Consider the following 22,992-nt stretch of genomic DNA (forward strand, 5'->3'; position numbering starts at 1 on the left):
CCGCAACAAAAAAATTTTAGGATTTAAATTAACGATTTAAAAGTGGATTAAAGTTCACGACTTTCACGACGACTTTACATTTTTTGCCGGTGGGCGTACATTTTAAAATAAGTTTAACTTCAAGCGGGCCACTGACAAAAGTCGCGGCGGGCCGCAGGTTTAGTAAAGCGGCTAGTATCTTTGGTGGAGCGAGGAGTAAGCGAACGTAGAAACTATTATTTTCTCTCGCTATTATAGTCGATCATTGACCAGTCGGATCGGTATTGGTACACATATGCCTCTTGCCCCTCCATTTTCACCGAACGATCTTAAAGTCGTACGCGGCCTGTCAATTGTATAATTTGATTGTATTTTATTAGTTAGTCTTAACTCCACCCCACACAGTGGGACGAAGTATCAGTTCAGTCTCTTGTACGTAGCCCCCAAACCGACGTCCGCCGCGGGCCCACCGTTGGTCTCGCGATTGCGCTGTGGAAATATAATCTTACTACTAAAATAAAATAGTATAATAGTAAAATAAAATAAATAGTAAAATTAAATAGTGTCCGAGTGTAAATTCGGCTTAAGCCGTCTTTAGCTAAAATTATCCCATTATTTTAGCTAAAGATGGCTTAAGATTAGCTTCGGTCTAAAACTAGTTAACTATCATATCATAACAGGTGCGGATCCACCGCAGCGCACGGAGAGACTACGCACGTGCGTCAAGCTTCGCTTTGCAAGAAAATATATGTGACTATGTCCAATGCAACCCACGGACACGCTACGCACGAATTGACTCACGTAGCTTGCTCAGATTATCTGAGCAAGCTACGTAGCTCAACGCTGGCCACGCTACGCATGCTGTACACGGCATGGCATTTGAGCATGGCATTGTACCGCCGCTCATAGAAAACTTCGAAAGCGCGATGCAGTATTGTAGCGCTAGTTCCGTACGTACTCATATTTTACTGTATGGTTTAGTAATATTTATCATAAAACATACATGCAACAACAACCCCTTCCCACTAACATTGGCCTGGCCATGATGGCTTGTAAAATCACGGCTTCATTGTCTAGTTTTTGGGGTTTCTGACAGTATTTTATCTATTCAACAATGTTATTATTAAAGTAAGTGAATAGATCTTCTGTCAAAAACTTAGAAACCGGTTATTAATCATCTAATACCTGAACATGAACTGGTTGATCTGTATAGCGGGCAGGGCGGCCCGGAGCGCCTGCAGCGAGCTCGCCTGCAGCATCCCCCACACCTCCAGGTACTGCAGCGACGGCATCGCACTCAGCTTACTGCAAGTTAGACATAGCTTTGGGTACCGGTATATAGGGAATCAAGAAGAAGTAAATAAAGATATATGTTTTCTTACTAATTACTAAAAGTGTGAGAACCACTAAATGAAATACATAGTAAAAGTACAATATTTCAACTGTAAAACTCTGGAACGAACTGTCATAGGCAGTATTTCCGGACCAATACGACCTGCGAACCTTCCAGAAGGGAGCGTAGTCCCTCTTAAAAGGCTGCCAATACACCTGCAGCTCTTCTAATTTTACAAGTGTCCATAGGTGACCGTAGTTTGCCCCCTTATTTTATTTTAAAAAAAACTCGACTGACGTGAGCGCATGCGGCGGCAGCAGGTAGCACCGTGACAGGGCGAGGTGCTCCAGACGGGACAGGGGGCGGAGCGCCGCGAGCGCCGGCGCGCCGAGCCGCGCGCAGTCCGACACGTCCAGCTCCACCAGACGACCGCAGCGGAGCGCCAGCGCTGATACACCTGGTGAGAGAGAAAGAGAATTAATATTTAACGTAAAAGTGGTAGTGAGAAGATTAATAGATAAGAAAGAAAAGTAAAAGTGGAACTGTAAGGTTTTACTGGAAATAACAGATATACCTGCCATAACAGATACAGATACAGTAAAACAATAGACTGAGGTCAGTTAGCAACTCAATGTAAATCTACCTTTAGTACTAAATTTCGGTCGCCGATATCTAAGGAATTCGTCCATTCCATACCTGCTTCTTTCGCTTGTCAAAAATATTTCCTTCTCACTCTTTTCACACAAGAGTGAAAGAGACAAGTCACTAAAGAGTAAGGATATTTCTACTTACACTCATCAGTCAGTATCCTTGTACCACTGATGTTCAGTCGCTGTATCTTCGGCGGCAGGAGGCTCACTAATGCCAACAGGGCCTCCTCACACAGGTTCGCCCACGATATGTTCAGGGATTGGAGACTGAAAAAAAAAAGAAAGTTACTTCTTCTTGAATTGGAATCGATAACTAGCAGTGTCTGGTATTTTTTTTATTTAATATCAAACATTTTAATATCGAATCATTACTTCATAACAAAAATGACCCATCCCTCAGCTTTACTGTATGAAAGTAATTTCAAAAAGAAAAGTCTATTAATGTAAATAGCTTAATTAACATATGACTATAATTTGCTTGTTATTACTTAATTGTTATAACTAAAATATGAAAAATCAAACAACCACTTACCTTGTGCATCCCTGCAGTATTTCAGTCAGTCCGTCCGCAGTGATGCCCTGTGTCATGGTCAAGTTAAGTGTCTCCATGTTGCTGCACTTTCCTGAAAATAACAACTTGTCAATTTACTATCTGGGTTTTTTGAGTAAGGACTTGTAGCATAGTAACTTGTAACATATGCATATACACAAAATAAATGGAGCACAGCTATCACTCACTGGTACCCGAGAGACGGAAAATGGAGTACAGGCCGCCAACAAACCAGATGGGGAGATGATCTAGCATTAACAGCTGGACACCACTGGAGAAGAGTAGCACTAGACAGATCTGAGTGGAAAAGGCTGGAGGAGGCCTATGCCGAGAGGCACACTGACCTTCGAGACATTCTATAGCTCAAAGCCAGAATAAAAGGGCTATTATTATTATATTGTAGCATAGATAGAGCACTAAAATGCTATTGTGTCTCGTGGATAGAGAAGTTTAATTTAAGGAAGTTTGAATTCCAATTTGAGAAGCAATTGTGTATTTTTTTTCTCTAATGTTTACTTTCATAGACTCCATCACTTGCCATTCATTTGTGGCTGGGACTACTTTAAATGCAAAATCAGACCACCTCAGGTGAAATCCAGAGTACTGAAAACAGAACTCTACCCTAATGTATTATGAGTTGAAAATGGACGAATAGACCTGCAAACCTTCAAGAAGAGAGCGTAATTCCTCTTAAAAGGCCGGCAACGCGCTGGTGCGTTCAGCTCTTCTGATGTTGCGACTGTCAATGGGCGACGGTAGTTTTCCATCAGGTGACCCGTTTGCTCGTTTGCCCCTTATTTTATAAAAAAAAACTAAAAAGGAACTGCTGGACTCACCAATCAGGGTCTGGCAGGTCTCAGTCAGTCGCAGGTTCTCGAGGGACAGCTTGCGGAGCGCGGGGCACGCCTGCAGCAGCCGCTCCAGCGTGCCCCCGTCCACGCCGCACATGCTGAGGTCCAGGTACTGCACCCGGGACGGTGTGACAGTGAGCGGACGCCAGGGACCGATCTGTCAAACATTGAGGAAATTGATTCCTAAGCAGATGAAGGACCGTCGTTTGGTCGGCTTATGTCAATTCAATGTTAGCTGTGATCGGTCGGCTGGGTTTGACTTAACGCGACCAATTTACGTAGGTCCGCCATCTGCCTAGGAATCAATTTCTCTTAATAGAGAATTACATTAATAATATATTATACTAGAGATCGCCCAATGGTCGAAATTCGACCTTAGTTTCAATGACATTAGGACTACTACCTATATTTTGTAAAAAATATTGACTTTATCATAGTTTTTTTCAATTCTTGTCTCTGGGACTCAGCTGATCTCAGACTGGCCGTTTAAGAATTGTCTATATCTAAAATTAAATAAAAAAAACAATGATCCATTTTCAATTTGTCAACTTGTTGTCAACAGACTTCAACCATAAATAGAGTATAATTCGTATGTATAGGCTTGTCACTCAAAAATCTGTCATTTTTCCTAGTAGTAGTGTCGTAGTGTGTGTAACTTTTTATTTGTTAAAAATATGCATGATAAAAGCATAATTTTAAAATAATATTAGCTCGATGCACTCCTTCACGATATAAACTATAACTGTGCGAAATTTCATGCACCTACGTTTCCCCATTTTTCGTAAAAAGGGTTACAAAGTTTTTCTCTCACGTATTAATATATAGATATCGACCGAGGTATCGCGGACCGAAAAGCGCCTATGAGGCTATGCAGTAAAATACACATTCGCATTCCTTGTGTTCCTATTCCCTATGAAAGTGACATAGTGGTTTTGAAAGCAACAGTTTTTAATCAATGCTTGAGATTTCCATGTAGTGTTTTGCCTTCGTGCAATCTTATTTTCCTTTGCAATAGAATCCAATATTTTCTTTTAAAATGTTACTAAAGCATTACCAAAAATTTTATATGTTATCATACCTCTGAGCTAGCTAGTCGCACAATGACAGGTTTCCGCGCTAGTATCCTGCCGATGGAGTCTTTGGATATTGTTTTGTTGCCTAAATCCAATCGCTGCCATAACGTCTCGTCACAAGCTAGTCTGTACCATCTGTAATAAAAAATATAGCTGTTTAACAGTCGCTTAATCGGAGACTTCTCAGGAACTTTGGTCTCAGCCACTTAGCATAAAGCAGCCACAAACCACCGAATAAAATTCACAGTTCCATGACTTACTAGGCCCTAGCTACAAAATTGTGGAATAGGAAATAGGAATGTTAATCGCATTTATAGCGAGCACAGACTGTACCTCACCTCTTACACACCAGCATACAGTGCGAGAGCGTCAGTTTGGGCAGCCAGCGGAACACGGCCAGTATCACCTCGTCGGGCAGCCTGTGGAACGAGTCGTCGTCGCCGCTCCTACTGCTCACTGTGTCTTGTGGGGTGCCAGCTGCAATAACATGAGCATATATCACACAGTCGTATTGTCATGTCAGGACTCAGGAGGCACTTCATCAGGCCAAAAACAGAGACAAACGCTATATCCCGTAAAGCAAATTTTGGTGATCATGTCCCTCAGCCATGAGGATACAATTAGAAAGAGATTGTCATATTGCAATAACAGTTTTTTTAATTAATTAGCAAGACACAATGGTATTTTCACACTGGCGGTTTGCGGTGAAGCGGTCTCTAAGGTTGAACTTGTAGACGTCCGCCCGAACACGCGGTTTGGCGAGAGATTATCAGCAAATGTATGTAAATGACAGCGCGACCGCGCCGCCATTTTGTAAATCGTTACATATAGTCTGTCAAGAAAGTGAAGAAATTAAAAAGTGGCAACATCGTAGTGTCATCCCTTTTTCTTAGATTGATTTGAAAGGGATGACACTACGATGTTGCCACTTTTTAATTTCTTCACTTTCTTGACAGACTGTACATTTGCAGTTTAAATTTTAATAGGAAACAAAATTTTGTTTTAGCTTGAAAACTTTTTTAAAACCTTAAACTAATAACTCGTAAAATGTGCTTGTAGAAAGCTTGCGAGTTGCGCATATGAATAAATCAACAATACCTTAAAACTAACATACATATTTTATATATACTTAAAACTAACACTGTCACATTTTGCCGGCACGTGACTCGCTCCGTTCCGGAGTCTCCCCCGGAACCTCCGATAGACTACATCCATCGGCCAGAACTCCGGCGCCTCGAAAGTCGACAGAAGATTCGTCGGTACTCTCACCACAAAGAAGCTAAAGTTAACCTTGTGGCGAGACTGCAGACGTTCGACCCTCAGGCGCAGTGTCGTCTTCTTCTGGATGTAGTCCACGACGTCCTGGATCTCCATGGACCAGTGCAGGCGGGATATGTACAGGGGCGTCGCGGGGACCTCGCTCCGCAGACGCAGCTCAGATACATATGGTGCGGTGCCGCGATGGTTGCGGGCGGCGGGCTTCTTCCTCCTCTCCACCAGTATGAAGCCGTCCTCATCGCACCTCCTGCCTTCGTCCTTGCCAAGCCGAGAAGACTCCACCTTGCGGCTCTTCGTAGCCTTGCGGCTCTCAGTCTCGCGACTCTTCGGAGCCTTGCGGCTCTCATTCGCCCTATTAGTTTTCGCCTACGGGGGAGGTGCGGGGCGACCAGCAACAGTCGCAAAGTTTTTCTGAGTCGCCTGAGGACTCGGGGTCGGCGCAACCGGGTGGGGAGCGGGGGCGGGGGCGGCAGCGGCGGTGTTCGTTGACCCGTCCGATAATGCTGACGGGCTAAACGTGCTCGCTTGCGAGCCACGACGAGTAGTGACGAATGCGACATCAGCATCAGGTGACCTACATATTGAATTACCACTTTTTAATTGCGATAATTCAATACGTAAGTCACTGATCGTAGACTCTGATGCCTGCAATCTACCTCGAACTCCGGCCAGCTCCTCCTTCAGGAACCTGATGTCCTTCAGTAGGCTGACGACGTCGACGTGGTCCAATGTGACGGGTGGCAGCTTGTGGAGCTCCTTTGCCACAAAAGCCAGCACCTCATCAGGATCCGTCTGCTTCAGCAAGGAGATGATGTCCTGCACGCTCCTTTCCGTTCCGTCTCTTCGTCGCGACGGCATATTCGCGCTCTGTCCGAGCGTCTCGTATAGCAGCTGCTTGCCCTTGCAAATCTCCTCGCTGGAGAAGGAGGACTTGCAGATCTGCATGATGCTGACCTCGTCCATAGTGTCGATGGCGTGCTGGATAAACGCCAGCAACTCGTTGGCCACGAGCGCCATGGTCACGTGCAGAGGCAATGTGCCGCGCGATTCGCAACAATATTACTTTTGCTGCGTGTGTAACGCGAAGCACGACCGGTCGCTAACTCGACGCATTACATTTTTATGTGAGCAACAAAGTGTTTATCTATCTTTTTTCACTCACCTGAATAACCACCTTGTTTCTTTCCAGTAGTGGTTGTGGCGGATTCGAACCCTTGTCCCCTGGGGTGGTAGTCTGCGCTGACGGACTGAGCCAGTGGGGTTTCCTCGGCGAGGTACTCCTGCGTCAGAGACGTGTCCAGATGATCCGTGGACTGGAGCGGTTTGCCTGGACAATGAATATAGGTTACTTTTGTAACTAAAGATGCACATTACATGTATATTATACAATACAGTGTACATTGTATAATAATGATTCTGGTAGTGTTATGATTGTTAGACAGAAGAAGCACCTAGCTTATTACGAGTTAAAAATCTAGAAATAAAGCAGTTACTCTAGCCATGGTAAAAACAAAAGGAAGTAAGTAAACAATTAAATGACGATGTCGCCATCGGTTCCAAACAGACCAAAACCACAGATTAACATGTAACCAAAACTAAAACCAAAAGGAAATTAAGAGGCTGGGTGCCATCGAAATTCTCATACATACGTAATACCAAAATCATTTTCTCATACGAAAATATTTAACATGTTTGAGTTATCTTTCAGCATAAAATAGTAATTACCTAGGTTCCTGCGCAAAAATTTACTACAAAATATTTAAATAGTAAAAAAAATGTAGTATTTAAATATTTTGTAGTAAATAGCAGCGTTTTACCCTGAAATAAAACGCTTATTAAATACTTACCTTATTTGAAGCATAATAATTGAGATAGGCACTTCCGTTTCCGCAGATTTTACCTCCTTTTCTTTCCTGAATGTTGGTAGCTCTGTCGACCTTGGCGCCATCATCGAGCAGGTAGTGGGAGAATTCCCGCTCAACTATGATCATTGAGTCGAAATTACACCAGGCAGAAATTAAAGGTTATGCTTCAAATAAGGCAAGTATTTAATAAGCGTTTTATTTCAGGGTAAAACGCTGCTATTAAACACTTGACCGTTATTTGAAGCATAATAATTGAGACGTGTTTGTTATCGCCTGGTGATGATGGACGCCAATGTGACAAAATAAAAGTTAAGTTAGATGCCAATGTGAAAGAAAATATCATATAGTATTTAAATATTAATTAAAGCATTTCCTTTTAGATGTACCTAAAAACTTATATACATAAATTAGTATCGAGGTGATATAAGAGTGATAGAACAGATTATAAACATTAAGTAATCAAATATTGTGTTTATTACACAGATATAACACAAATAACTAGATGATATAATTAAAAAATACAACATGTAAATGATTAGGCATGGACATAGCTCCAATCATGCTCCAATTAAATTAACTCAAAGGAACAAAAGAATTCCTCAAATCATTAAACTTAGATGAAATCACTTGCTTTCTGTAATAATTTCTAAATGGCTTCTAAGCACGTCTGTGCGGTGCGGAAAACAAGACGCCAATGATCATAGTTGAGCGGGAATTCTCCCACTACCTGCTCGATGATGGCGCCAAGGTTGACAGAGCTACCAACATTTAGGAAAGAAAAGGAGGTAAAATCTGCGGAAACGGAAGTGCCTATCTCAATTATTATGCTTCAAATAACGGTCAGGTGTTTAATTTACAATTTATTTATATATTTTTGGTGTTTTACTATATTTTTTAGTATTTAAATATTTAGAAGTAAATTTACAACAAAATATTTAAACACAAAAAATATTTTTAGTGTTTAAATAATTACTATTTTAAGCTGAAAAATAACTCAAATATGTAAAATATTTTCGTATGAGATTTTTTTTTAATTATTGTGATTTTAAGATTTTAAGATTTTTGTATTACGTATGTATGAGAATTTCGATGGCACCCGGCCCCTTAAGAAGGGAAACTATGTCTAAGTAATCTAAGTGTTAGAAGTTTGTTTAAATACTAGATATAGCAGTAAAGTCCAAAAACGTATCACGATTGATGATCAGTTTCATTATTATAATAATGATTAATGACATATCCACCTTTCTCGGAGCTGGATTTGTCTAAGCTCCGGGGGCTCTTGCCGCGGGAGGGCCCCGGCGATGGATGCACCTTGGCCCTGGGTGACTTTGGACTGTGCTTGCTGCGGGGCGAGCTGATGATATTCACGTTGGGGTTCACATTCTCTATGTCGCGCTTACGTTTTAAGTTCGCCTTGTGCTAAAAGCAAAGTAATGATAAGGTTTTTGTAAATCACAATATTATTATCTAATGAGAAATGCTTTCTAAACATGTATGTATTACACATAACTCTTAAGCCCACTGCAGGCCATAGTTGATTGTAGACCACAATCACTTGGTGTTAAACACAATGGCGCATGGCTCATTACTGGCTGGCAATCCACTGGCCATCATCCGCCATCATACACCATTACCCCGTCTTCACAATGGCGATGGCTTGTAATGGTCCAATATGGACCATTGTGAAAAGGCACCTTAAATTTTGCGCGACTTTTTTTTTTTTTGCAAAAATGTGTAAGGTGAGGAGGTAAAAAGAGGTAGCAGAATGCAGATGGACTGTCATAGTTTCACATTTATAATATTCTTAATATTATGGTTATTAATCTCACCAAGGTGATAACTTCATTCATCTCATTGTCATCTGGCTCCAACAGACTGACGCCCATCTCTTGTAGCACCTACAATAATATGTAATTTGAGAAACCACAATATCAATATTGGAATTTCATAAAAAGTCTTTCAAAAAATCTTTTATAAATTTCTATTCAATTATCAGTGGTGTAAGTACAGGGTGGCTGGCAAAATGCCACGGGCCTCCGACCCAAAAGGGCCCGTCCAAGAGGCCATGAGGTCAGAAATTTTTTATACATTGATTTATTTTGAACGTTACGATTTTTACTGATTGAGTCCAATCAATTTGCCACGGGCCCCAGATGTTATAGCTACGCCACTGTCAATTATATTAGGCCCTTTTCACATGCATACGGTAGCGGCATGGTCGCCGTGATATACAAAGTAGAAATGTATGCGCTACTAAGCCATGCCATGTGAAAGCTAAGTAGCTCATACATTTCTATTACGGCACGGTTGCCGTGCCGCAAACCGTATGCATGTGAAAAGGGCCTGGTTGCTGGCACATGGTGGGAATGTGGTTAATGCACAAGACATGTGAGCCATTAGATTTTCATTCTGCACCTTGGAGTAGTTGTAATACATATTATGTATTATATAAAAAATAACTTTTTCCAGAGAACACTGCACAAAGTGTCAACAATGCAAACACCTCAATTTCAAAATTGCAATTTTTAATTAGCAATTTCTCATAAAGAGGAGAATTATTAATTATATAATATTCGGATTGGTCGGATTGGTGTGAGAGCCCGGGAAAGGCTGGAATGGCTGCCATTTTGCAGCCATGGGAGATAGAGAAGGTTTGGGAGCCAATTTGTCGATGGAATATGCCATGGATTGAGGGATCGGACACCGGTGTGGTGTAAATTTATTTATACAATGTGTCGTGACACATTGTATAAATAAAATATTTTGTATTAGTTACCAAGCATAATAATATTATTTATGTACATTGCAAAGTATAAATGTCATACTTTGCAATGTGTTTTTAATAGTGTGCACATATATGTTAACTTACAATCCAGATCATAAACTGTATTTATCATGTTATTTCATTTTGATTGTTATGACGTGTTTTGTGCATTAAAATAAATAAATAAAATATAATATGTGTACATACATTAACAAACTACTAATAATAATGCATTTTGCATTACAATGCAAATGCAGCTCAGCAATTCATTAAGATAATAATTTTGTAACCTTAATAAAAATGCTTATTACATATTTTTAATTGCATAACTTATGAGTCAACATCTGAAATGACTTTATTACATCTAACTACTAATTAATTATGTTTATATTAAATGATATTAATTATTGAAAAGTATTAGCCTAAGGCAATATGTTTTTAATAATTTGAGGTTTAATATATTATGTTGTATGATGTTAACAATAAAATATTTTATGATACACTGATGATGATGGGATACTTGTCAAGGCAATGGCAACATAATATCGTCATTGTGCCTGCCAAATTCTCTATGTATAATTGTATATTTCGTCAAGTGTTCAGGGGTAAACAATAAACTATTTCATTCAATGATTGGTGGACTTATCTACACTTAGCTACACGATGCAGTATGGGGCAAATCTTATTATGTATGAACTGAGACTTTTTAATTTATTGATAAGTCTTTCAATCATTAAATAATTAATTATTGTCTACCCCTGAAAACTTGACTTAGCACATAGAGGTTTTGGCAAGTGCAACAACAATATTGTGTTTATAATCTACATTGAATTTAAAAAGCCATTGGGATCTACAAAGCATGCATTATGTATAAAACTTAATCATTTCCCTAGGCATCATAAAACCTAGATTTCAGCATGTTACTTGGTAGTTGGTACTAGTAAACCAAGCACAATGTAAATTGCAAATTAACTTACTTAAGAACTTAAGATGGGTTCAATGACACTAGGACAGTTATGTGAAAGCATTTCTGCTTTGCAGGAAATAGCTATGGTTATGTTAAAGCATAAAGGATAACGGATTTGCCCTAGAAAAACTACAAGATCAAGTAATACACCAGCTATATAAGACACTATTTTTGGCAGTCACCACATGATCGAAATCGAAAATCAACACGAGATATACTGCTTCGATCGAGTAATGTCTAATCACGTAGAGCGCAGATATTGCGGAAATAATGCTATTTTTAACAGACCAGCAGGAGAAAACTACGAAAAGCGGGAAAATAGGCGGGGAATCTCTTGTACTCACTTCTGTGTCCGTTTTACGATCCATCAAACTCCAACTCTTCCGCGCAGAGTTCTCCAAGCGCATACGCTTCCTAAAAATGTATTTTTTTGTTACATCTTTCTCAAAAAACGCATAAAACGGTCATGACACATTCGGTAAAATTGGCGCCTTTTGACTTTGCCGCTAGAATCAGCTGTCAAACACAGATGATCAGGAGGCATCTTTTGGAAAATCTACTCACCGAGGACTTTCCTCCTCATCTTTTGAAGGCGATGATTGAATTACATCCAAGTTATTGTCGAGATTCATATTATTATATAAAACTTTTACTGTAAATTAATCAATAACTCTTCATTACATAAACACCACATCAAATTCCAAAGTGACGGAAGGCGAACCGCAAAAGAAACGAGACCACCACAGATTACTAGTATATATTTGAACGAGACGCAAGATCGGATATCGTAATTTGACTTTGACAGTTGACACATGACGTATTTATTTTTTTTCGAACCCAAAAAAATGGCCAATGACAGTTACTAGAAATCATAGACATAATATATACTGTCGCTAGAAATAAAATTTCAAGGACTGCCGACTCAACCGAGTGCCGACTGCCGACGGTGCCGAGTGCCGACTTCATGAAAAGCCCAATGCCTGAGCTTGAGTTAACATTCTATTATAGTACCATGGCTTTGCTAAATCATATTTGAAAATATAACATATTTATGAAAACAGGAATAGGAATAAAATAAAATGCGCTATGTTGCCTTATTAGTTATTACTAGTAAGGAGTTGTTGTCAGCCCCGGATCTTCAATTTTTTTCAGGCGGGGCAAAAACTGAAAAATGGCACCCCCCGCGGGCGTATAAATAGCTTTGATAAGCGGGGGGGTGTCCCCCTAACGTAAAATAGCGGCCAAGTGCGAGTTGGACTCGCCCTTGAAGGGTTCTGCAGCAGTTCTAAATACCTACTCTGCCTACGGACACGCTCCACAGTATAATTTTTTTTATTATATTGTAAATAGAAAAAAATACAATAAGTAGCTCGCCGATGACAATCGATGACAATTATATTACATTGTCGATTGGACAAGTAAGATGGATAGTAAAGTGGGGGGTCCGGACCCCCAGGACCCCCCCCCCTTACATACGCCCATGCCGCCCCCCCCTACCTACTTATGTTTATTTTCACCTTTATCATCCATATAATTTCAGCTATCAATATTATGTAGGATATAATATGTATAATATAATTAACAGGGTAGGGTTTAAAAGCGTGCGAGAGCCGGGCGCGTATTTTGAACTATGCCTACGCGCCTCGCGAATAATAAATGTTCGGTATTGGTCAAGTTGATATGACCATGAAATTGCTGTACTTGTGCTATTATATACCTATTTTATTACGTGGTCAATGATGAGTTGTCCATTGGTCCGTGAAGTATGAATTTGGCCGCCCCCTGAATTTGCCGCCCGGGGCACAGACCCCGGTTTGCCCCCCCTAGATCCGGGGCTGGTTGTTGTTCAGTACCGTAATGCGGGCACTTCACATTGCTATTGGTATTTGCTATTGGCTATTTGTTGCATTTGGCAAAATTATTGACGTTTACATGCAGAATCCAGGGTAAATTCCTTAATTTGATCAGGTATTCACATGGATGGTGGACCGTGGACTGTATTAAAAAGAAATACAGTTCGACAAGGCTTTATATGAACGTGGCGAGAAAAGGAACTAACACTTCTATTCAGCACCCGATCCAGCTATTTCGCAGCTCCGGGCAAAATAATGGGCCGCCCCAAAAACCGGCCAAGTGCGAGTTGGACTCAAGGCCACCGATGCGACACCGCGCCGCTCTCAATTTGCCGCCCCTCATTTTTGCGGCCCCGGGCAATTGCCCGGTTTGCCCACCCCCCCCCCCCCTAGGTCGGGCCCTGCTTCTATTATACAAAAACGTCATTTTTGACAGTTCTCCTTTAAGCGGGGAATTGACTACCGGGCCGCCGGTCACGGGCAGGTCTGTCGCATGTCTGCTCGTCAATTCATAGGTACGGGCACAGATATGCCCGTTGGCCCGTGCCCGCAGCCTGCCCGCGAGATCGCATTTTTCCCACGCGGGCACGGGCAAGTCTGTACATGAATGGTCGCGACGGGCGGCCCGTCGTCATTCGCGCCTTGGAGAGCGACTGGAGTGCACTTAAAATATTATTTTAAAACATATTATTGTAAACAATACAAACACTGAACTTAGGAATGAAGGCACAAAACAATTTTGACATTCGTTTATTTCCATTTACCGGTCATATCCTTGTTTGTAGAAAGTTAAAAGCAAGGATTACATGAACACCGATGTACGTAATGCCGCTAAGACAGCGAACTTATTGGAAAATCCAAAGAAATCAATGTCGATGCTGATCTATCATTTGTTACATAGAAGATTGAGTCCATGAGTCCACGACCGAGCTGCAGCCCTCTATCTATTCGACTGACTTGCCTGTTCTGTGTGTGTTCAATAGGGGCAAGCGCCAGACTTGTGTCAGACCGTGCGGCCCGCAGGCAGCCCGGTAGTGAATTCCTCGCGTTAAGCGGGGAATTGACTACCGGGCCGCCCGCTACGGGCCGCCCGTCACGGGCAGGTCTGTCGCATGTCTGCTCGTCAATTCCTAGGTACGGGCACAGACATGCCCGTTGGCCCGTGCCCGCAGCCTGCCCGCGAGATCGCATTTTTCCCGCGCGGGCACGGGCAAGTCTGTACATGAATGGTCGCGACGGGCGGCCCGTCGTCATTCGCGGCTTGGAGCGCGATTGGAATGCACTTAGAATATTATTTTAAAACATATTATTGTAAACAATACAAACACTAAACTTAGGAATGAAGGCACAAAACAATTTTGACATTCGTTTATTTCCATTTACCGGTCGTATCCTTGTTTGTAGAAAGTTAAAAGCAAGGATTACATGAACACCGATCCGCTAATACAGCGAACTTATTGAAAAATCGAAAAAAAATCAATGCCGATGCTGATCTATCATTTGTTACAAAGAAGATTGAGTCCATGAGTCCATGACCGAGCTGCAGCCCTCTATCTATTCGACTGACTTGCCTGTTTTGTGTGTGTTCAATAGGGGCAAGCGTCAAAGTTGTTCCAGACCGGGCTGCCCGCGGGCCGTGGTACCGTAGTGAATTCCCCGCTTTACCAGCAGTGCCCATTGACATATTCATTTAAAGCCTTGGAGCACTCATAAAATTAAAAAAAAAACATAAATAAAATATTAAGGGCCTGTTTCACCACTTCTTCTTCTTCTTTTGGCGTAAGCCTCCCCATTTAGGAGTTGCCAGCGTCAGAGTTGAGGCGAAAAATGTGAACAGTTATAACTTATAACGTAAACTGATTGCCATGCAGCGGGCACGGGTGATGACTTCATGCGACCATGCAAATACAAGGTAAAATAATGAAACAGAAAAAACCAGAACAAGCAAATAAGTACAGCCTGATAAGGCTATCCACCGATTAACTTGACACTTCACAGATCAAGTATAGAGAATCTGTCAAAAAAGTTGTGAATACCCTATTATGTATTAAATAGGCACTTTATCAGAAAGTGGTGAAACAGGCCCTTAAATATCTTTCCCTCAGATAAATTACCTACTGGCAACATTTTTGTTTACATTTGTCAACCAATCACAGAAGGACATCGTCATCAGATTACATCCTATTGGTTGAATGAAATCATCTGAGAATGAATGCGCGCCTTTCATGTCAATGTACGCGAACCAAAACAGAAAACAAAGGGAATAGTAACAAGTCGCTCGCCATTCGACATTTTTTTCAAAATATTGAACGCAAATCTTTTCTTTTTTAATCGCGATTCGATAAGCTCAGTAAAGTCGTGAAGTGATCATCGGGAAGGATGGCTACACGGAAATTCAACACAATCGAAGACCTAAGCGGTGAGTAGTAATATTTGTAAATAAACAATGAACTCAATATTGTATGGTGATTGGCGATGACGAAACTAGATTTACTTGTTTAAATCGTGTCGCGTCTACATTGTTATGTGCGTAATATTCTGCACGTGTATCTTTAAATATAATTTTAAATTGCGCAGTTCTGATTTTTGCAATACAATTTGTCCTTGGAAAGTTAGGTATTATCGACTCGCCATCAACCTTGAGACGTTATAAAATATTTACTGTAAAGTTACAATTTAATGTCGATGTAAAAAATACAGCTTTGACGTCAAACAATCAAAATATGAGCAAAACATTTAAGTTGAAAACGTTGATTATTATTAATTTAAAACTGTATCCTATATACCTATTTCTGTTATCCTGGTACCATGAACGTCCATTTACAATGGAGTAAGAAGCAACTTTCTTGAAGCTTTTGTGCTTTTAAAACAAGTTTAAATAAATGAATTAAATCAACATTTTAAGAATTGAAGCTACCTTAACCCATCAAGCCGGCTGCCACATAACAATTGAAAATTTATCTGTGTCTGCGATTCCCATGATGGAGGTGCTACAATAAACAAATTAATATTCAATTTGTACTATACAATATGTTGCTTCAATCCTTTTTTAATCAGTGAAAAAAGTAATTAATTATGTTTTGTCCTAAACTCATAAATAAATTATTTCTAGTCCATTTTTGTTACGTCTCAGACTTTTTCCTTGTGTGACACTTGCATCTAACGTTTCATTGTTTCACAGCCACTTCCTTATTGTAATCAGATGGCATTGCCCTCTTTTTATCTACTTATCGTCCATGTCATCATATTGTTCAGCTTGTATCAACAATTTGCAATTTATTGCCTAAAAAATTTACAAATATCTAGATTTTAGAGTAAATAATGTGGTATGATGATAGGTGTTATTCCACTAGAACAGGGGTCGGAAAACCACGGCTCGCGAGCCGCATGCGGCTCTTCCATAGGATTAATATGGCCCTTCTAAGAAGAGTCTTCTTACACTCACTCACTGCCTCATTGTACCCCTTTAGCATAAATAAAACACCTAAACAATATGATACAACTGAATTCTCCGTCAACTTGTGATAATTTACCTAAAATAGAGCAAATCCTGTATGATACATGGAATAGCCTTCCTGCAACATATTATGCAACGGCAAAAAAAACTAGCATTTGCTACGACAATTAATTATTTACAGTCGTGAAAACGTTAAACGAGTAATTACTTGCCAGTCATAGGCAAGCTTTCGAAAGCAATGCAAGGACACCGTTAATCCAACTAAAGTCTAAAACTAAAATATAACTAATGAGTGATAAGTATACATATTGTAATAAATTTCTTTCAATATATTTTTTTTAACTGTAAATGAAGCTTTGTAGTGTGAAGCTTAGACTATAATTATTATTATTAGACTTTTAAAATTTATGTAGTGGCTCTTTGAAGGTATGGGAAAATCTACAAACTTAATATTTGGCTCATCTGATTGGTAAGTCTGCCGACCCCTGCACTAGAATAATTGTTCCAAACAACCACAAAGCATAATATCTTTAATTGGTTTGGGGACGTATTGCCATTCCGGCATATATTGACATAGATTTTGTAACTTCTTTAATTTATTTTTCTGTGCATATATTATTTAATGTTGTATCCTGAGTTTCCAATCTTTGGTGTAAAATCAATATTTCCATACAATGTTATCAGAAATGTCGTGACTCGTGCCACACTTTATCCTATTAATGCCACAGAATAGATAATAGTACAAGTATTAATGCTACACATGTTGCGATATATGTTGTAATACATACTGTGCAGTTGAATGCCATATACAGTTTTTTAAAGAAGGCAGGTCGCTGTAGCCCTGACGTCACTGCGACCCATGAGGATCTATTGTGACTCCTTCGCACTAGAGTATCATCCCCAACCCAATACTGCTCATAAATTGAATGATATGGTTGGGGTTGGTGCCACGAATTTCCTCTGTGGACGAGTATTCGTAGCGACCAAGGTGCCTGTTCCTGCTCTGTAGTAGAGCAGGGCAGTCGAGGAGAAGGTGAATAGGTGTTTCATCCTCCTCCTCACAGAATCTGCAAGTCGTTATGCTATAAATACCCATTTTGTTTAGGTGTTTGTTGAGCTTGCAGTGCCCAGTTAGGCTTCTGGTAAGGATTCTTAATTGGTTCCTACCCAAGGTGAGCACTAATTCTGATTGTTTCTTGTTGAAGTCAGGAATTAGTGCCTTGGAGTGTTCAAGGCCAGGGGTCTCAGCCCATTGCTTCCTGCATAGTCTGTGACCCCATTCCTTGAGCACTTGCTTTGTGGTACTGGGGGTTATACCACAGACTGGTTCTGGACCATATATGAGACTCTCGGCCCCAAGCCTAGCCAGTTCGTCAGCGGTTTCATTGCCGGGGACGTTGCTGTGGACCGGCTTATTAATTCTGCAAAGTATCAAATTATACCGTGCATAGAAATGTCCATGCTTTATACTTTAAAAGCAAGCATGTGTGAAAATACTTCCAGTGCCAAGAAAATACATAGTACAGTTTTTATTAATTATCCCGGAAAATCCATGACTACCAGGACATAAAACTGGCGCAAAATGAAAAATAGTATTAGACAACCTTCCTCTAGCAATTGCGAATGTGCGTTATCAGCTAATATTTGTTATCTTATCGCGCGTGACAATGTTAAAGCCACAGGTTCTAAATTATCACATGCTACCCGGAAATTGGTACACGCAATGCACAGTTTGGTAGTTTCGTAGCCTAATTTTCATGCCACGTTCCCAGATCTCAGAATTCAAAGTTCAAATGTCTTGCTTACACAAAAACTAATGTTTTTGTAGTTTTTCCCTTGGTGTTAACGATACTTCGACAAAGCTATATATTTTACCAAAAAGTATGCTATTCTGCTTTTATGACCCTTTTCTCTTTTATCCACCTGCATCTACTTGCATACTCCGTTTAACCAATTCATAAAAGATTCCTTTAAAATAGCACCTCAATATGAATAACAATACGCCTATTTTAAACTGAAAGCCCGTGTGTTCAATTTAGTAGATGGGTTGACAATTGGTCTAAATATAGTCAGGTCGAATCAGTTAGCAGTCCAGTGGGGTCGTCTCCAGGCGATTATTCAATAAAGTGCCGATCAGACAGGTTCATGTGGCTATAGTCGAATACGGGAGACGAGCCATATATTATGGCTTCATGTTATAAAATTCCCTTAGATTGTTTTTTGAAAGGGGAAATGCGTAAGGTCCGGGGAGAGGGTAGAGCAGCCCTGCGCCGGAGCCCAGAGGTTTACCGACTAAAACCCCTCCAGGCTCTACTTCCTTCCGCGGGACATAGCACTACCAAGCTCCTCCATATGGGCTTTTCTAAACCACCCCGCAGGACAACCTAGAAAAGCCTACATGTTTTGATGAGTCTGCGAGACGCAGACAACCGTTGGTAGAGTTGCGGTGATCGTGCCCGTAACTTTGCCTAAGCGGAGTGGAGCATCATGGGGTTTTAGTGGGTAGTTCCTCGGAGAGTCCCACATACCCCTGCCGATGTCCACCAATTTCCCCATGTTAAAAAAGGCACTATCAAGCTACCAATTCCTCGCGAGTCACCACGCAAGTTCCCTTAGTTAGCCTTAAGTGGATGTTTTGACATTGTCATGACTCATGCATGAGTCGGGACTAGGGGCGTAGATGGAAAGCATTTGCCAACCAAAATGATGTCAGCGGAGGGAGTTAGTTTTCATTCGTTTATCGCGCAGGGATCGTATATTTTTCCGGGACATAATATGGTGTTCTTTGTCCTTATCCTGGGACTCGAAAATATCTCAATACCTCATTTCAATTCAAAAGTCTGTTTAGCGACTAAAGCGTGTAAAAACGTTAGGTTTTTCCAACGTATCAGACAAATAAATGGACAAAGATTAGTTTAATAACGTTTAATAATAAGGCCGATATTTGTAACTTTACAATGTTGTTATCGTATGTTTGTCCTTATTTGTTTGTAAGGTGTTTTTTAATTAAAGTGGCATGACCTATTTTGAATTATTTATTATTTATTACAGCAATCGCCATGCGTATTGCATACCTAGCTTGCCTATGTAAGTTCAACATGTTATTTAAATCCAGTCGGTCAATTGGCTATTTTAGTCTTTGGAAAGCAGTCGATAGCCAGCAAAGAAAGTGATTTATAAACAAAATATAACATTGAACAATGTAATGTTAGGGTTCCCAAATACCGTCCAAACTAGACGCGTTTATGTGATCCTAGTAGCTTCTTACAAAAGGTAGTAGGTACATTACAACATTACAAACTTTTATGAGCTTTTAAAGGCGTGCTGTACAACTAGGGATTGCAATCCGGCATCATTTTCAATCCGGACCGGATTTGACCGGATTACCGTCAATCCGGATTGATGAAATTGAACTACAAACCGAAAGTCATCCTACTTTTGCTTTCTAATTCAAAAAGAAGGCTTATATGCATCGATTAATGTAATATTTTTAAAGCGAGATAACCACTCTTTAAAAACTGTAGAGCATGGAATAATATTTTAAATGTCCGTATGGTTGCTCAAGCACATTACGGCATTATCGCAACCTAGTCGGCCTAGCCTAGAAGAATGAGCAGGTCAATTGCACCCTCGCGACCACCATATAGTTCCTGAGATTAGCGTGTTCAAACAAACAAACTCTTCGGCTTTATAATATTAGTATCTAAGATGAAATTAAATCATCTAATAAGCACAAGAAACTAGCAGCTCTGGTTTGACCTCGCGTAACGTTACATAGGAAGAGATATGGATCAGCGCACGCATGATTACATTAACCCAGGGTTTCCCAAACTGTGCGCCGTGGAAAGGCAAGAGGGGCGTCGTGAGTCGATCCTCCATCATTAATCATTATCCGAAACCACAAATATTATAAAATAATATTGTAATTATACAAAGCAGGCAGAAGATTAAATATTAGTTTATTATAATTTACCTGCGCAATCTAAAAAATCTTCTAATCATTAAAGGTGTTTATTTTTATTTTATACATATTTTTGTAATAGCTAGGTAATGAAGGGCGCCGCGCCGCCGTTTCAAAATATTGAACGTGTAACTGCGCCGCAGGCTGAAAAAGATTGGGAACCCCTGCATTAACCAATAATCTCGTGATTCCACCTCCCAAGGTCTGCCGACATGTGATACTCCTCTATACAGAATATTATGTGCAGTACTTCGCGACTTATTCTGTAAACGGGGCAATCTAGTATGAATAATTATTATTGGTTTCTACTTTCTCGGCAACGGCTGCAAGTATATCCATCGAATGTTGTTGGTTTTTTTTTCAGAAAACCGTGCATTTTTGAGTTACATATTTGGTCGCTGTTAAGCATTAGTGTCCTAACCCACAATTTTTTTTTGTTGTTAAATTTTGAATGCAGTCTTGTTCTAAATCATGTAATGAACATAACTGCATTCATAACTTAATACGTAATTTTTGTGTGGGTTAGTACACGAATGCTTAACAGCGTCCATTTATGATTTTACATTTATGATTTTATTGATTTTGAGCTCCAATCTACAGTCTACAGGACGTAAAACTCGGTACCTACCACTGAGATATAAGTAGTAAGTACTAGTACTGCACCTTAGTGGTGCCTATATTTTTCTTTTGTTATTTTTTGCTCGAGCACTTGTTTCAAGAATTGTAGAACGGAGAAATTTTTCCTAAAATTGTCATGTAAGTTGGCTTTAATTCCGTCTAGACCAGGCCAACCAGGCATCTTGTATATTGATTTGTTTACAAGCCAACCCCCCCATCGCGTCGGACAAGGACGCTTTCGTCGCCGTCGGGTCGAATGTACTAGGCGCCCAGAACTCCGTAGGGGCTTGTCCGAGGTCGTTGAACGCGCAGACGTCTGGGTGTACGACCTTCGACATTTGAAAGTGAATGTAACCTTTTTGGCAGTACGTTAGCTTTTTAATTTATAGACTTTTTCTAAGTAAAGGCTAATTTCTTGTTAGTTAGCCTGTACTGTAGCTTTTGATGCAACGATAACATTTTTTCGTGTGATGCAGCGAGTCGCCCACAAAGGGTTCTGGTACTGAGTGAAAAGATTTTTTTTTTAATTTCGAAAATTTTAACTATACTATCACGGTTTTTTGAGATACGGTCTGGAGTTGGACTCTGGTGAAAAACAGACGGACAGATGTTACGGATGCCCTTGTTGGAACTTGGAACCGGATTAATGATATTGTGCCTATTTATAGACAGCCTAAATAATAATAGGCGTGTGATAAAATAATATACACATATAACACAGTATTGATAAAAGTTTGTTGACTCGTAACTCGTAAGTGTAGAACGAGACGGCGCACACTGGTCCCAAAGTAAAATAAATGGGACATTAAGAATTTTCGGATCGAAGGTCAACGGATCAGGCTGATTTTTTTTTGTTGACAGCTGATGCAATTACAAGTCACTTTTATAGATGTCGTTTTTTTTTAAATATGCCGTATCTACAGAGATAAAAAATAATTAATTATTTTTTGTATGGACGAAATCCTAATTTTGTCATTTTATTCCAAGACTAGCTGTTGCCCGCGACTTCGTCCGCGTGGACTTCAGTTTATAGCGCGCGATGTCAACAAAATTGGTGTCAAAAGCTTTTATAAAAAAACCCTGGTACCCCTTAAATCAAAACAGCTGTGCAGTGTGCACATAATATTTCATTTTTTTAAATTAAACTTTATATTTTATGCCAAATTTTAAAGCTTATTTAGCCCCCCAATTACACAACTTTACCCATAAACTATTTATCATTGATAGGTTTAAGGTAACGTCACTGCATAGATAAAGTACTGATTTATTAAATAACGTAAAAAAGAAATTACAATCGAAAAAAATCGGAAATGGAATGTAAGATAATACCACCTCTTATAGAAAGATGTTGGGCAAGCGTTAGCGCGATGTAAGAGACGCACGGCGCCATCTAGTATGAATTTTTGGAACTAACTTGTAAAAAAGTAGCCTATGTCCTTTCTCAGGCTTTAGACTATCTGTATACAAAATTTCATTACAATCGGTTCGGTAGTTTTGGCGTGAAAGCGAGACAGACAGACAGACAGACAGAGATACTTTCGCATTTATAATATTAGTATAGATTCAAACGTATTCAAAATAAATCATAGCACTGGTTATAGAGGGACTCTTGTCGTACATTTTCGTCATAGACACTCAACTGCGATTTTTGCGCCTTTTAGAGCTACAGGCACTTTATTTTTTTTTTGGTCAGCGGATGAAGCTGAATAAAGAATTTTTCAAATCGGACCAGTAGTTCCTGAGATTAGCGCGTTCAAACAAACAAACAAACAAACTCTGCAGAATTTAGTATA

General features: G+C 40.0%; 2 protein-coding genes across 2 annotated transcripts in view; one reads left to right on the forward strand and one right to left on the reverse strand.

The window, feature by feature from the left end:
* Window positions 1-66: 66 nt before the first annotated feature.
* LOC121736555 (S-phase kinase-associated protein 2) lies at window positions 67-12,044 on the reverse strand. The gene is made up of 13 exons (XM_042127835.1): window positions 11,875-12,044; window positions 11,655-11,724; window positions 9,409-9,477; window positions 8,821-8,998; window positions 6,877-7,041; window positions 4,775-4,913; window positions 4,442-4,571; window positions 3,349-3,520; window positions 2,495-2,585; window positions 2,105-2,229; window positions 1,610-1,769; window positions 1,165-1,284; window positions 67-468 (listed from the first exon to the last, which is right to left on the reverse strand). The coding sequence occupies exons 1-13, from the start codon at window positions 11,940-11,942 to the stop codon at window positions 402-404; spliced, it is 1,554 nt and encodes a 517-aa protein (XP_041983769.1). The 5' UTR covers window positions 11,943-12,044; the 3' UTR covers window positions 67-401.
* Window positions 12,045-15,386: 3,342 nt separating this feature from the next.
* LOC121736585 (BCL2/adenovirus E1B 19 kDa protein-interacting protein 3) overlaps window positions 15,387-22,992 on the forward strand; it is a 30,832-nt gene continuing 23,226 nt past the window's right edge. The window contains exon 1 of the mRNA XM_042127891.1: window positions 15,387-15,582. Within this exon, the coding sequence (XP_041983825.1) occupies window positions 15,543-15,582 (40 nt within the window). The 5' untranslated portion in view covers window positions 15,387-15,542. The remainder of the gene's footprint in view (window positions 15,583-22,992) is intronic.

This window comes from Aricia agestis, chromosome 19, assembly GCF_905147365.1.
Source record: "Aricia agestis chromosome 19, ilAriAges1.1, whole genome shotgun sequence".
In the NCBI taxonomy this organism is placed as follows: Eukaryota; Metazoa; Arthropoda; class Insecta; order Lepidoptera; family Lycaenidae; genus Aricia; species Aricia agestis.

What these genes read in the sequence shown, in the direction of transcription:
- LOC121736555 (XM_042127835.1), bottom strand. Translation starts at nt 11,942, where the DNA reads ATGAATCTCGACAATAACTTGGATGTAATTCAATCATCGCCTTCAAAA. An exon ending in GATGAGGAGGAAAGTCCTCG is followed by an intron (nt 11,725 to 11,874) that starts GTGAGTAGATTT and finishes ATACATTTTTAG; the next exon opens with GAAGCGTATGCGCTTGGAGA. An exon ending in GAAACAAGGTGGTTATTCAG is followed by an intron (nt 4,914 to 6,876) that starts GTGAGTGAAAAA and finishes ATGTTATTGCAG; the next exon opens with CTGGCACCCCACAAGACACA.